At 39.3% G+C, this 16,703-nt stretch overlaps 1 protein-coding gene across 1 annotated transcript in view; it reads right to left on the reverse strand.

Moving 5' to 3' along the window:
- ssp3 (short spindle 3) overlaps positions 1 to 16,703 on the reverse strand; it is an 89,863-nt gene that overhangs the window by 17,965 nt on the left and 55,195 nt on the right. The window contains exons 16-17 of the mRNA XM_028300160.1: positions 3,172 to 3,289; positions 2,432 to 2,629 (exon numbers count right to left, since the gene is read on the reverse strand). Of these exons, the coding sequence (XP_028155961.1) occupies positions 2,432 to 2,629; positions 3,172 to 3,289 (316 nt within the window). The remainder of the gene's footprint in view (positions 1 to 2,431; positions 2,630 to 3,171; positions 3,290 to 16,703) is intronic.

Below are 16,703 nucleotides of genomic sequence, written 5' to 3' on the forward strand. Positions count from 1 at the left end.
AGAAAGTAACCGACTCTCAGTCAACAATAAGAAATAACTAATATCTCATCACCTCTAGCAATACCAGGCATAATTCCTTGAGAACGCTTCTCGACATAAAACTACACTGATTAGGCAGATGCGCAGTCCTCAGTGCTCACAATATAAAGATTCAGTACTAAGAATATAAGGTGTCATTTTTTATACTGATCATACTTTACCAACGCATCTAATAAAATCATACAAATACAACCCAAGTGTTTTTAAAAAAAAAATCAGGCTAGTTTTTGTTTTTACTTTTCCTAACAAAAAAAAGATATTATTTTTACAACCATCCTGTCTTCACTCACTGCCTCTCTCTCTTTCTTTTCTCATTTCATTCATACGAGTACGAACAATGGCCGCGCGCGTTCATTCAACGTTCACACACATTAAGGTTAGATTACACTAAACCTACGTTACCTAAAATTATCACTCGTGAGTATGTACGATGTTACGTCATGTTAATACGTACTACGCGCTGGGAGAAACAAAATCTAGCCACATAAGTAGGTAAATAAGTGTATTTTCATTAGTGTAATAGCGGGGGATTTTTCCAACGAACCGAGGCGAATCATGCGAGTTAAACTAGAAATTTAAAAAAGGATAGAAATTGGAATTCAATATCTACGTTTTCGTAATGCCTACGCAATTTATTTAGAGACGTAATAAAAAATTGATAGGTACATACCTATTACTACTTCGCTTCGCTTCAGTGGAAATGCACCCTAATATTGAATATGAATAGGTCTTGTAAATAAAACTCACTGATCAATTTTCCTGGTTTTAATTCCTAAATTATGATTTGCCATCACACTTTAGATTCATTGATTCACACATTTACCGATTTTGAATGTTGTTATTTAAAGTTCCTAGGTTATTATTACACTAATCACAATACATTTTGAACGTCAAGCCTTTTTTGTACTTTGTTCACGTAAACACTGTCTTGCACTGTCTAATCTAGCCACGATCGAATTGAGGTAATGCTTCCGGGCTGCACACTTGCTTGCTGTTCACTAGACACCACGTCGGATGTTGTATTCACAATTCGCGCACTAACTTTTTTACGGAAAAAGTCCATTTCGCGTAAACAAGCACTCATCTGTCCAAATCACACTGTAGGTATGTACCTAGGTAGACTTCCGCAATATCCATCGATAGAACACGGTCGCGGTCGTGGCCCTCTGGCAACAACTCCTTGATAAGGCATTCCGTAAGTATTTTTACGCAAAAGCCGCCGTCTGTGGCGCTCGCATCTGGGTACCGCCAGCACTGTGCCGGTGATTGAAATTGAAATCCAGAACTTCGTCCTCGAAGCGCACGGGATCTCGTCAAGTCAGGATACGGCAAGGTGTGAAGGTTTTCGACTCGTCAATGTTTCTCGTCGGCCAGTCAGTGTGCCCGTAACATAATTTCACCTGCGTTTTGTTATTTATCAAGCGCGGCATTGTAATAACTGGCACATACACTGCAATACGTTAGGGGACATTAGACGGACTGGGACGATTGTTTATGTTGTAAGTTGTTGCGCTCCCGCATGCCGATCGGCGGCTCGGCGCGGGCTGTGGGCGCGGAGCGACTGGCAGCGATATCAATATGGCCGACTCACGCGGCGCGGCACGTGGCAGCGGTCGTTGCCCTCGGCCGGCTACTACGATAGTGCGTAAACGAGTACTCACCGCCAGGCCTGGCTCACTCCGCGCGGTACATCCGATAATTACTTACAGCGGAGCGCCCCACAGTGGTCTGNTTATATAATGGACCAGCTACACTAGAGCTCTCAACAGAAGGTCAGTCCTCAGTCATTATCTTCTCATTTGATGGATCGGTCACAACATGAAAGTCAAGCTATTGTGACTGACCTGCACAATATGATGGTCCAGCTCCGCTAAAGCTCGCAACAGATGAGCAGTTCTCGCAGCCCGTACGAAGCCGCCGCTACCATCGCCACCAATCTGCGCTCCACGCGCGAACAGCACGTAGAACATTACCAGTCCCCAGTACTAAGAATATAATGGTCCAGCTCCCAACAAAAGAGCAGTTCTACCCTACACAATATGTAGTGACCCAGTTACGCTAGAGCTCTCAACAAATGGCTAGCCGTCCAGTCCTAAGAATGTAATGGTCCAGGTCCTAAAAAAAGAGCAGCTATGTCTCTGACCTGCACAATATGATGGTCCAGCTCCGCTAAAGCTCGCAACAGATGAGCAGTTCTCGCAGCCCGTACATAGCCGCCGCTGCCATCGCCACCGATCTGCGCTCCACGAGCGAACAGCACGCATAAAATGAGCAGTTTTCAGTCAGACCTAAGGATGGTGGTCCATTTACGCTAAAGAACTCAGCAAAAGGCCTTAGTCCCAAGACGATGGGTCAAGATCTTAAAACAGTAGGCCTGTTCTACTACACTGACCTGCACAATATGATGGTCCAGCTCAGCCAAAGCCCTCAACAGATGAGCAGTCCTAGCCGCCCGTACGAAGCCGCCGCTACCGTCGCCGCCGATCTGCGCTCCACGCGCGAAAAGCACGCAGAACTCCGCTCGGGAGCCACACATGCCGGTGCCGAGGGCGCAGCGGAGCGACTGGGTCGCTGATATGCGCTCGGAGCCCTGGGTAAAGTCATTTTGGATTCAAAAATCAAATAAAACCTTCCTTTATTTGTTAAAAAATCGTCAAATCCTTCTCTTCATCATCACTGAGTCTCATATAGAGGAAAAGACCCTCTCTCATTAACCTAAGACAAATAAGAGTGAAAACCGATCATTATGGAAATCATTGGGGGACGCCTATGATCTGCAGTGGACGTCCTATGGCTGACAAGATGATGATGACATGGAAATTTGATCTACATTCCAAGCTGCCTAATAGGCATTTTCTCCCTTAATCATAGCTTTAAAGGAGTTTTTACACTCTGACTTTTTTGACCTATCAGCGCGCTTGGAGACAAACATTTGGACAACCGGAGAAAAAACTCAGCCACTATCAGATTACATAACGAAGATCGGCTACGTAAAGCAATCTTCGGGCGCACCAGCGCCGCCAATACAGTTAAGAGTCGAAGTGGTCGCCATTGCCGAACTCGGGTGAATTAATCATCATCATCACATAACATAGCCACAAAACAATGGCAAGAAATAAGAGAAGTACTCACCACATCGACGTCACAAGGGTGACACAGGTCGGCGCAGACGGTGAGCAGGGTTTGGATGCTCTCGCGCGCTTCGCCAGCTTTCTCAGCCTTGGTGATGCAGCCGCAGAGGCAGATGTAGCTGGAACAAACACGGTGAATCAAAATTCTTGTATTTTTGTTGCAAAATCGCTCCTACTAAGATGTCACAGTGTTTAGCTTAATATGCTGTCGTCCGTGTATATTTCAGACATATTATTCCTCCGGCGAGGGAAGTGTTGAAGTCACTTTTTTATGGTCTTAACATACTTAGGAAGGGTGAATTCAAACTTGCACAGACCTTATGCCTACATCATGCTCTAATATTTTGCTATTGTGTCTATTTTGTGAACAGTGAATGAGTTAATACTACACTCGCGAGCAAAAGTGTGGAATCACTTACATGACGTTTTTTCCACGCGATCTTGTGTACTAACGAATTTGTTAGGGACAAAAAAAGTGGCACCATTTTAAAGATTAAACTTTTACCTTTAAATGGATACCAAATTTGTTTAAATCACACCAGTATTTAAAAAGATATCCCGGCTGATGTGAAGAAGTAACGAAAAAGACATGTATGAACTGTTTGATACGTCGCGAGTTGCGGCCTATTTACCCCCTATAAAAGCACGCGTTTTCGGATTTTTGCTTTCACACGTTGATTCATACACATCTCCGCTTCTTTTGACTCTTTACCTGGGATTCTACAGCTTCAGAAGCAGCACAAATCGTTGCACTATTGCAAGAAGGGCTCAGCCAGCGGGCTGTCGCACGTCAGCGCCACATAAGCCAGTCCTGGGTTTCGAAAGTTTTAAGACGCTTTCATTATTTTTTTCATGTAAGTGATTCCATAGTTTTGCTCGCGAGTGTATAATTAACAACATTTTTACATGCATTAAGTTCTCATTAATGAACCTCATTTTGCAAACCTTAATTTAGTTTTCCTTACATAACTTTTAGGTAAAATATTTAATTCATTTCATATTACCTCTACACTTCTATCGTAAAATGTCCAAGGATATTTATTATTCCATTTCATTATTAAATTCTGGGAAAAGCGTGAATAATAAATAATAAGCATCGGTCAACGATCGTCGTAATGAAACTTTATTTTTCTTGTCCATTTTCGGACAACGTCAGTGTAAACAGAAAGCAATTTGCGTCCAAAAATAAATGGCGCTAAAATTATACTGGTTATAATTAAACCCTTGCTTTTTTGGCTTTGGATTAAGCAATTCCTGGCAATTTTGGTTGTTTGTTTGGATAACAAATGGGTAATGTCCAAAAGTTAAAAGCTATCACAGCGCTCGCATTGGTATTAAATGAAAGGAAGATGACAAAATAGAATTTGCGTTGCAGCTTTGTAAATCGTAAAACAGCATGTCTTTTTATTTCCTTTTTTGATTGTTTTATCTCCATTAGTCTATGATTTGTGCAATCTATGACTCTGTTAATGTAAGATCTTTATTTTGTGATACAATAGTGATTGAGTTAAATGTAATTACTACATTATATCATTTATAAAGAAAATCAATGTTTGTTAAAGAATTCCAGTTTTCTAAACCATAATTAGAATTAATTTTGACTTTGTAGATTTTTATGAGGCAAACGAGCAGACGGTACAGGAACCATGACAATTTAATAAGATTCAGACTCTCACAATCAGCCTTATTTCACACTAAATACGAGTGACTTTTACATGGCACCTATAACTGAAGAGTTCACCGCGTAGGTAGATGACATGGTGATATTATAGAGCCCTGGACCAAGTAGCGTCCCCTGTTTGCGAGCAAATCCGGATGAAACACAAACACGGCTTGTTGACGCGGACCGACAAACAAATATTACGACATCGGTCGGGGACAACATACCATATTATGTGGATGGAATATATTGTGTACCTATGTTTTGTAAATTCATACATATTAAGAATTCTGTAATGGATCAAGGACGATCCAGAGTGATAAAACGGAATCTTTAACTAATAGACGAGAATTTAAATCCTATTTTCAAAGTCAAATTCATTGATAGCACAATACTTAAGAGACAATATAATTTTAAAGTAGCTACGACAAAGATTTTTCATGAAACGGCTGAGTAGTCTTTTCTGCGAATGATGCACTCATTGATGATCAGAAAAGACTAGAAAGGAAGTATGTTGTTAAGAAAGTTTGAAATCAGAGTTAAAAGTGGGTGGTGCACACAGCCCACTTTTTACTCTGATTTCAAACTTCCTTAAAATATCTCATTTTACTGGTAATGAAAACTAAATGGGTGTAATGCCTAAAAGGGTTAATGGTGTTAACTACTCAATTAGTTGTGAAAACTTTTTAAGGTTAATGTTTAACACAAATCGAACTATCTTAAAGTCTTTAGTAGGTTTAGTGAGCTGGGCAGATAACCTGTTATCGATATTTGACACGAAGTCGTGTAGTAATCGAATCAAAAATGAGGGGATCCCCAGGAATACATAGCTCGTAGAGATGATAGCTGTTGGGCCAGAAAAGTTCTCTTGGCGACCACGGGCCGGAAGACGTCACGTGGACAGGCCTCTCACTAGGTGGACCGACGATCTGGTAAATGTTGCAGGAAGAACCTGGATGCGGGCAGAGCAGGACCGGTCGTTATGGATATCCTCAGGAAAGGCCTTTGTCTAGCAGTGACGTCATTTGGCTGAAACGAACGTGTAGCACTTTTGAAAGAAAACTCAAAAGCACACTAAAAGCTCTCCATAAACAATATCTCTGCATACTTAAACATTTTTCCCGAAAAATAAACTCCTCTCCCCAGATCCAATTACAATCCGTCCAAATATTTATCCTGCATTGAGGTAGAGCCACATCTATTTGTTGTGGCGTGACTAGATTTTGCCAGATATTGAATAGCATTCCATTTAGGTAATCGAATTAACCAAAGTGATTTTTATAGCTGTAAGTGAAAATGACGATGCTTAGCCTAATATGGGGAAAAAACCCAGAGTGAACAGACACCTTGCAAAGGTTGGACTGTTGGCGTGGCGCAACACGACGTACTAATGTGAATCCAGCTTTAAAGGGGAACCGAATGCGGCCAGTTCGCGCACGGATTCGCTGACGAGACCACGGCTGGATAATTGGGATGAATCTTTGAGGGGTTGGGATTGAAACATCAATGGGGTTTATCCAACCATTAGATACTTCCCAAGAATGCTTTTATATGGGAAAAAAATCTCATTATTATAAAAGCATCTTGTGTTAGTTAAAAAATTAAGAAAACAACATTTCTGATACCTCAAATAGATACAATTTATGAAAAAATATTCAATCGATTTTTTTATGTTAATGACTATTTCAAAGAGGAACATGAAACCAATAATGACACATTATAATTTATTCAAAACCGCGTAATTACCCGAACCTTTTCTTTATCGGCGGCGTTCAAAAAAGGAAAAGTCAAAAAACATGGCGCCCGATGGAACGTTAGGAATTCAAAATTGGAATTCGGATTACCGCCGTCTGATTGGTCACTCACGCATAACGTATCAACTACAAAATGACACTCTTCAATCACTCCAATCGAAACTGAACTATGAGGAGGTACAGTTAAGGTACAATTTTCAAGTGTGGGTCTAATGATAATGGTCCAAGACATGGGAGACCTCCATGTGTCGCTCTGACGGGTCAAGATAACCTAATCTTAAATATTTCTTGGCCAGACTGGACGGAAAGGTCAGTAAGATACTGAGCCTGCAACATTTCAAACGTCTGGGAAGAATCGGACAGCTAAACTATAGATAAAGGCGACGTAATCGGGTTTTACAGGGTTTAAAAAATTGTTCTCAGTCAAAAGGCTGTACAATCGACACATTTTTGTTGCAAACTACAACTGAATAAGGTGCATGATGATGTATTGCTTCTTCTTACTCAGTCCCTCACTGATGAGGATCGCGACTACATAAAATAAAGTATTGCTGCATGTACTTAAAATATGTAAGTACTTTGTAGGTATAAAAAAATTGATTTTCATGGTTTTTCAGGGATAATCGTCACACCATTTCGTGTCGAAAAAGATAAAGCTGTAGAAAAATTCATCAAATTTATTTCAGTGGTTTATTAATCAAGAACTACATAGCTACATAACAATAATGTAAACAATATTACAATTGTAGCAGTATTTCGGCACTTTGAGATAACTAAGAGACAGTTTTTCTGTGGTTGAGGATTTCGGGTGAAGCTCGCGGCTTCACCTTCGGCCTGATCAGATTTCAGGCCATGAGCTTTCTCGGATCAAAAAATACAGGTATGTATAACGACAGCACGAACTACTTTTGTTGCAAAATAGGATCTATTTACAACTACTTAGGATGTCACTGTGTTTACTCGTCTGTACAATTCTAATTAACTCATCTCATAGACAGTGGAGTTAAACTGTAAATCAGCGCAAACGCATTAAAAAAACGAAAATAAAACGCCGTGTACGGGCGAGGCGCCAATGATTCATCGCGTTCTAAATCGGAACGCGCTAATGGAAGCGCGAGCGCATCTGTGGCGGTGGTATTGCCAGCGTGTTGAATACTTTTTGGTAATTCAAAGGTGTAGGTTCTACTGTAAACACGACGGTACATAAAGATTATGGCATTTTATGCAGTTGTGATAGAGCAGACAGTCTGATGAGTGATCGCCTGAACACAATATTAGTTACCTCACCGAAAAGGAGTAAATGTTTACCTGATTTCACCTGTAATATGCCTATTATCGAGTTACTCATGTCATGAAGACCTTTGGTTTAAATTATTTCGGTCCTCAGCTGTCTGTGGCTGAAAAATTCTAAACGACATTGGACGGCTCGTTTATTAGTTTGTGGCGTTGTCGAAAACGAATCGTCTAATGTCATTTGATATTACTAATCTGATCGGATAAAGATTTGCTATTCCTATACCTCATTGTAACAGTTACCTACAGTAAGAATATTACAAAATATTACACAATGAGCATTAAAGTCCCAAAACTAGCAACACCGTACGAAAGCACTCACCTACAAAAATTTATAGTGCGTTTAAAATGTTTTCGTTCTTAATTTCGGTTAGATAAACGACTCCGGCGCATTCGGCGCCTTTAGTAAAGTGATATACGGATCCCCATTATGGGCATTCTGTCTTGGGGCAAATGTCGCGACAAGACGTCCACTATTGGTAGAGCTCTAAGGAAGTGGAGACAGGGTAAAGACTAGTGAAGTTAACAGGATTAAATACATTTGAGTATTAACAAGTCCTTAAATTAGTTTTTAGTGTCGATGCATCTTTGGGACAATACCATGGGCCAGTGTTGAGAAAAAGCAACGCGAATGACTCTACCTACAGTATTTTTTTAATTTACAGGATTCTAGGGGCTACCTAAGTAAACTCCGACAAACTTTACTTCGACATTACGTTACTACGACACTACTGAATATCGACATAACTACTTCGACACTACATTACTCCGGCAAAGGATATTCGCCTTTGTCTAAGTAGTGTAGCGTCGAAGTAAAGTCATGTCGATATTCAGTAGTGTCGTAGTAACGTAATGTCGAAGTAACGTTTGTCGGAGTAGCATTTTATAGCCGATTCTAGATTCTAGGCAAACGACTCCGGCGAAAAAAAATTTAATCACTCATGAAAAAGAAACAGCAAAAACTTTCTTTACCATTTTGGCGTGCATCGCCTAGACAAACCTAGAACGAGATTCCAACTTTTATTACAACACACCATGGAAAAATTTATTTCAAAATTTAACACCCATTTTTAACTATCCTCTCCATAAAAAGAGGAGGTCTACCTAAAATGGACACTCGTCAAAACCGCGCGGCGCGTTAATACATTTTAATTGCGAGTAGAATCAAAGGCGCGAGTATGTCAACGCGTTACATCGTCGCCGTGATTTGTGGCTGGTTTTAGTGGGGCTTTCAGTTTTGATTTTGGTTCTTTGCATTTTGGTGTTGATTTATTGAAGTAATTGATATTTTATGAGCGAGTTTCTTTTGCTGCTTCCTCTCAACACTCGCTTGAATTACAATCACCGTGATGTGTAGTGGTGTTTGGAACGTAATAAAGAGTTTTGTATCCAATTTAGGAATTGAACGAGAGTTCGCAAGAGTGCCTAACTTTAAACCACTTGACCAAGGATACTTTTGTCAGTGATTGATATTTTGACGAATGTTAAGCAATGAGTGATAAATTTATGAGTGACACACAAAATTAAGTTAAATAAAAGGAGAACTAAGTCAATACATAAAATTGACAGTAAGCGCAACGATTACATTTAATATTTCAATTAATGTCAATCGTAAATCATCAGCACATTAAAAACCTACAACACCCTTCATTACAGGACAAGTGTAATCTAAAATATTCCACATATTTGACATTGACAGGTGTCAGAGCTATTAAAGTTTACCCATAAGCGGCCGGAACGTCATCGACAGCCCGAGGCGTGAATACGCAATTGCAGTTCAGCATGGCGCACATTGAGACGTCAAATTTATTCCTTTTTAATGCACGCGGGTTGATACACTTGCGTGCATTGAATCGGTGCACATTTTAAGTTAGAAGTTACTGTGTGATATAAAAAGTTTGACACTACTTAAAATGACCAAGTTTTGCACAGTTACATTAAAAAGATAAACAATAATGAATGACCAGAATATAACTAGGACATAAATGGGACAGTCCTGACTGACTGTATCTTATGCACTCAATCTTCAAATACACTTATTTAGATAGACACAAAATTAATTTTAAAGATGAAAAACAATGAATATTCCATATTTTCTCTCACAAAAAGGTGAGATTCATTTCTTTATCCATGCACGCAGTGTAACACCAGTTTAAACTAATTCATAGCGACGCGCCCCGGCGCACACCGGATAAATCTAGTTTCGCCCGGCCGAGCGGAGGGCGCTGTGATAATATTATTATTGTGTAAGCGCATTTTTCGCTAATGCACTAGGGTTCAACGCTTTTTGCGACATGTGAAATCGAGCATATTTTTACATAATAATTGAATCATTTTGGTCATCAGAGTGAATTTATAGTCTTAGAAATATTAGTCGTGGTCCAGTTAGGTCTGAAGGGGTCGTATCTATCCTGAAAGTATGTACTTATATAGGCATGTCCTCTTTTATTTACTGTTTATTAACATGCTAAGGTACATAAGAATCACATTTTGTAATGTGTAAAATGTCTAGTAAATTGCATTTCAAAATCAAAAGCAACGTACTACATACAACTATATTTATGTACTCAGTATGGTATTAAATACGTTTTTTTTAAATCAACATCTACACTACGCTACATGTATGTATTTATATGTACTCAGTTTTGTACGAAGGGATAATTTAATATATTTATGATAAAAATCAGAAAGCACACTAAAATATGAATACATACAGTGTGTATTACTAATACATATGCGTGGTAGTCTAACTAATTTAACTACAAAGAAAAAAACTATAAAATTGCAAACAAACTAAACTAGCGAAAGATATATTTACACATGCACAGAGGAGAGCCGGGTAATCCGGGTAAGTAATTCTCTCTGTAAGTAATGCGTTGATAAATGAAATTAAATCGCACAAACAAGTGCTGTGCTGCGAGCCCCCGGGCTCCCCTTTCGTACGGTTGAAAGCTTAGATAGTTATGTTGCCTATTTTTGTTTATCGATAAATTCTCTTTTATTATATTAATTTTATACTCTTTTGTGTATTTCTTTCTTCTTAATAAATATAAAAAAAACTATCCTTGCTGTAATTGTCTCATATGGAAGGCCATGGCCTAGACAGCCAGCATACAACAAACGTTTAATACAAGAAACGTTTATGACATAAACTGCATAATAATTTGTCTGCTCATAAAGGTAGCAGGAGGCCCTGAATACAGGCCGCCTCTAACCGGGCGATATGGTAATCATTGGGGGAGGCCTATGTCAGCAGTGGACGTCCTGTGACTGAAATGATGATGACGATGAAGCTGGAGGTTGCTGAAATAAATAATTAGAAGAACCAACAAACAGGTGGCTAGGTAGCGCGTAAAAGTTGATCAACAATTAATAAAGTAATGGTAATAAAGTAATAGTCTTAATAAACTATTTTCAGCTGCATTATCAGTGGAATTCATACAAACAACTTTGGACGTTTCAAATCGTAGTGCATAATAGGTAATACCTACAGCCCTTAATTTGCCAAATATTTATAACACTTATCGATGTTTTTCCCATCACTACAACCAACTTAGCAAAAAGAGCATCGCAACTCGACATGTGCGCTGCAATCTGTCGCAAAGCGCCACCACACAACAAATCATCCTTCTCTCTCTTCCCTACCCACTTCCTCATCGCCCCGTCCCACTCGCACGCCCCACACTCGAACGCCCCACTCCAATTGTCGCGACTACTTAGCGATGGTCGGACGATAATCGCGATTGTGGAAAATCAAGTATCTGGAGGGCTATTCCGAAACGCTGTTCACGTATTTTCGGGTCTATCTATCGCTGTCGCTCACGCTGGGATCTCGCTATGCGGGACAAGGATGGCAATATTCGAAGCTTCGGATGTCGTTTTTGGAGTATAACCCTGCAAGTATCGGGTGTCCGATTACAGGAGCCGATGTTCGATTGGGAACATGGCATGTGGACAATACACTTTTGTCGGCTTTCGCTTTTCGGACATGAAAGAGCAGACGTCATCGGCGATTAAATCCTGCTTAATAACTCGGTTTGTTTTAGGCATTTTATTTAAGTAGGGTGGCGAATATGGTTATCAGATCAGAAGAAGGATATAGATAGAGGTTGAAAACTGGATATAATTTTAAATTCTGACTGCATTTGTAATTGTCAATAGACATTTATTCGGTCTAATAAAAAACAACTCTTGTAGGCCTAAGATGCGCGCCGTGATAGGCGGTTATCACGCCATTTTATCGATTTTGGCCATACAAATTGACGTCGATAAAAGTTATCACGGCGCGCATGTTAGGCCTACAGAACGCTTTTGCATTTTTCTACAAACATTGACACCACTCTACATCTCATCATAAAATCTTTTTCGTCCACAAAGTTTATTAATATATTAAGCCTAGTACTTACTGCATTTATTTATTTATTAATGAGCCTTCCACTAACCAGAGAAGACTTGTGAAAGAATGGCATGCTGTCGCTGCACTTCTTCATAATGACTCCTTTAACTCACTCATACTAAACTTTTTAATTTCATCCAATGCAACAAAATTCATTTCAATTAAATCTCCTATTTATTTAGTATTCAAAATCATTCACTCATAATCTGCAATACAAATGCACGTCAGTTCACAATACGGATTCAATATTCAAATTAACCCTCCACTGTAGGGTTGTAGTTCTCTAAGACCTCGGGGGTCGAAAGGACCGTAGTCCGTAACGCCACGTTCACAGTTTCACACCAATCTTATTGACAACAAAGACATCATAATGTGCATTTGTTCCAATTTATTTATTTATTTGGAAACGCAACAGCTTTGTCGACAATTTACATGTTACAGAGTAGTTCCGCCAAAGTTACGTTAATATCTACACAGAAAAAAAACCCAGGACATTTGTGATCTTAGTTTATTATGCAAATAAAAGTAAAATTTGAAAAGCAGTAACTGTGTAACACTCATTAGACTTTCCTCACATCATAATAGTTTTGGTTTAAACACATCCTAAGACCTTAGTGACAGTAAGTGCCGTGCGAAGGATCAGGTGTCCCGGACGGTCCCGGGATCCCGGAGACGCGTGGGACACAGCACGTGGATTGTGACGTGCCAAATTGGGGGTGAAATGTATGAGTGTGATTTTTGTCGCGGATTGAATTGAGCACTTGCCATTATTCGGGGCATTTCGGGGTCGGGGGTGGGCGTTGATTGAAAGTAATTTGAATTTGGGATTAATTATTTGGAATATTTTTTTGCCATTTGCATTTTAAAATAGTAATATAGCATTGAGAGCTGTAAGAGCAATAAGTAAAAGTAATTATCATACTACAAACAGCCTTTTAAAGAGCTTCTAGACGTTACAGTGTAACTTAACCCTACCACTGTTTCGGGACAAAAAGTAGGCCAATGCAGCGAAAGAAACTAAACAGAGGAAAGATTTGATTCTCTTTGTATTGAATGGGCTCCGAAACTGCTGGACTGATTTGAAACATTCTTTCACCATTAGAATTCTACACTATCCCTGATGAACCTATGTTCGTATTTCTATAGCCTATGCTATAGATAGAATATGAATAGATAAGGACATTCTGTAACAGAAATAAACCCGGATGAAGCGGGCAGAAGTTAATTTTACCAACAAGCTAAACGCACTCATAATTATTATCCCCTCGTTGCAGAACCAAATATCGTAATCAATGGGCTTTCGTTTTAATTGTTTGTTTTGCCCACACTAATCAGCGCTGGCCCAACAATGAAGCAATCTCGTTGGGCTCGCGCCTCGACTGTGCTACTGGCGCCCTGCTGCGTCGCCCGCTGTTTAAAACGATGTGGTCGCTACTGGCGTATTAATATTAATTTATAGTATTTTGAGATGGGTGACCACTCTGACCATAAAAGTAAAAAAAAAGTCAAAATTTCTTTATTTGTTTAGACTAATAAATAGTTCTTACAAATCGTCATATTTAGTGTGTGTGGAGAAAAGCATAAAGCTCTTTAATTAAAGTTAATTCAGACTAATTTAGGCTTTAAGTTGAAGTATAACCTGAGCCCCAGAGCTAGGATAAGGCCTATATCTATATCTGTGGTTGTACCTTTAAATAAATATCTTGCAGTGAAACGTATTGAATTAACGAATATTATATCATTGTTACAGCGCCAAAACCCTCACGGGTTTAAATAATTATACAGCCTTTTTTCAACTTAAAAGAGGAGAAGAAATAAAATTTCGTTACTTCTATATCACCTCTCCGCTCAACTTCTATTCGGAAATCTGATTGGTTATTCAAACACATCTCCTTTTCTCTCCGCTTTGGCGAAAACCGGGCCTAAAACTGAAGCAATATCAAACCGTGATCATAGCACTAAAAGTCAACTATAGTCAGTCTCCACATTACAATAATGGGCACCACAATAAACCAATCAGCATCACTCCACTCCACAATGAGGTGATCGCATCTGGGTTTAACGTCTATACTACAGGCGCCCCGCTGAGTCGCCCGCTGTGCGACCGCTGACCGGGCTACCGTTGGTCGAACAGACCGAGTGCGGCACAGGGAGGGTTAAGTGATAGAATAGGTTTTAGTTTTAATGATTCTACTAATGATAAAATACGAGTACTAAAACTCGTTTGTGGAACAGGCTAGTTTGAGTTAGATAGACAATATTTCCACGTCCCACTATAATTTTAACTCTGCCACTGATTTCGGACAATAATGGTCCAGGAAAAAGCAGCACAAAAAACTCGTTACTATTGTCAAACTCTTCTTTAACAATTTACAAATTGAATGAATTGATGCGAATAATTAATTTATTAAACATTTTAAAAAATCCAAACATTTTTGTCTTTGTTTTTTTTTTGTTAAAGCAACTTTTAACATGACAGCTAGGAGCTTTACAAGTGTATTCATTCTGCCATTTTTTTTCTATTCATCTGTTCTCTATGTCACTTTAGAGACATGATACTTAGCCATTTGGTCACTTTCACAATAGCCAAAACCCAGCCAATCCATGTGACATCAACTTTCACCCCCATATCGCTTTCACGACAGACTGACAGCCCGGGAACCGAACCCGCTCCCCGGAGGTTACAAGCGAACCGCATTTGCGGCACGCGACACATAGATTAAATAATTATAGGTATAGTACCTAAATATTGAATTATTGAACCCATGGGGAATCGTGGAAGATTTTATGAAAAACTTTTGGATTTTGGTTAAACCTTGTTCTGATTTCGATTCCCAGATGTGGCACAAAAAGCAGTAAAGAAACCATTTATATTTATTTATTTATTTATTTATTTAATAACAATCTTAGCTCTAACATTACAGGTTATCCCAATGCGATAGAGTAGATTAATTAGTACATATTTAACAATTAAGATTGCCGCTATGGCTATAACATAAAATAAATCAAATCAAATCAAATCAAATCAAAAAANTAGTGCGGCGCCGCCATACGTACCGGTCCGGCACACAAAGCGTCATCGACTGCAGTACGACCTGGTTGCATACCCGCCCCCGTACTAATTTGAACATATACGTAGCCAGGCTTAGATCCCGTCTAACTTCTAGTTTGTTGTACCCCACCATCCCGAGTACAAATAAAGTTGGATACATGAGTGGATAGAACGGATATACGCCATACAATTTCAGATATAAAAATCTGGTAAACTTGTTATATGGTGATACTATAAGAAATGCATGTTAAGCCATCATCTTGTATGGTAGAAGCCATGGTAAAGTTTCTTACACTGCTACTTCTCAGCAGTGATCCAAATTATTGTCCCGTAGCAGTGGCATGGTTAAAATCATATAACAAAAGTGTAAAAAAAGCACCGAAGTAGTAATGGCAGTAGGCAGAATAGCTGGTAGAACTCATGGCCATTGGGATACAAAAGTTCTCGAGATTTCGGCAGTAAGATGTAATTATAGGCATCTTCCCACTCGTTGGACCAACGATCTGGTGAAGCTGGGAGCACCTGGATGAGGGCAGGGCAAGACCGGTTATTGTGAAAATCTTCGAGGAAGGTCTCTGTCCAGCAGTGGACGTGTTTAGTTTGAAACGACGAGAAAGCACGATTCAGCACGAAGGTGCAGTCAGCGTCACATAGTTCCTGATCGAGACAAAGTGGCCAAAAAGTTGACAAAGCGTGTTGCGAACTTGGCTACTTTGGGTGCCACGAACTACACACACCGGCAGATTTAGCGGAACGCAAAAAAAAGTATGAAAATAAGGAAAATTACTACTGATCTATGAAATATTTATTATACAAAATAAAGAGATAATTAAAATAAAATAAAATAACATATATTTTTTAAATATTTAGTCGTTTTTATTTAATAAAAAATCATCGAAACGAAATTTCAATTTTTCAGTTTTGAACAAAAATTAGAAATTGTGGCCAGATTAAAAATTAGGGTAGCTTATCACTATCCAAATGAATGAATTAATGATGGGTATTTCCCCCTCTTGCTCTGATGATGGTTTCCATTCATCTGAGCATGCTGCAGTTAATGATATGAAGGGTATTTTGGGGCAATGTCTGCCATTCCTCTAGTAACGCGTTTCTCAACACCACCGGTGGTATTCTGAGTTTAACACATCTTTTAAGAAAGTCCAAGACATGCTCTATAGGATTCTTGTCTAGGGATCTTGCCAGCCACTGCATCATGGGTATATCCAAATGGTTTAGATGTGCCTGTACTGAGCGAGCACTGTGAAAACGAACATTATCGTGAATTAAACTAAAGGAGTCCACAATAAATGGAGTAAATGGCACATCATGTTCTTCTAAAATGTTCCTAGTGTACCATTCAGAAGTCGTATTTCCTCCA

Source organism: Ostrinia furnacalis, unplaced genomic scaffold, assembly GCF_004193835.3.
Source record: "Ostrinia furnacalis isolate ACB-3 unplaced genomic scaffold, ASM419383v2 OfSCF0696, whole genome shotgun sequence".
NCBI classification, from domain to species: Eukaryota; Metazoa; Arthropoda; class Insecta; order Lepidoptera; family Crambidae; genus Ostrinia; species Ostrinia furnacalis.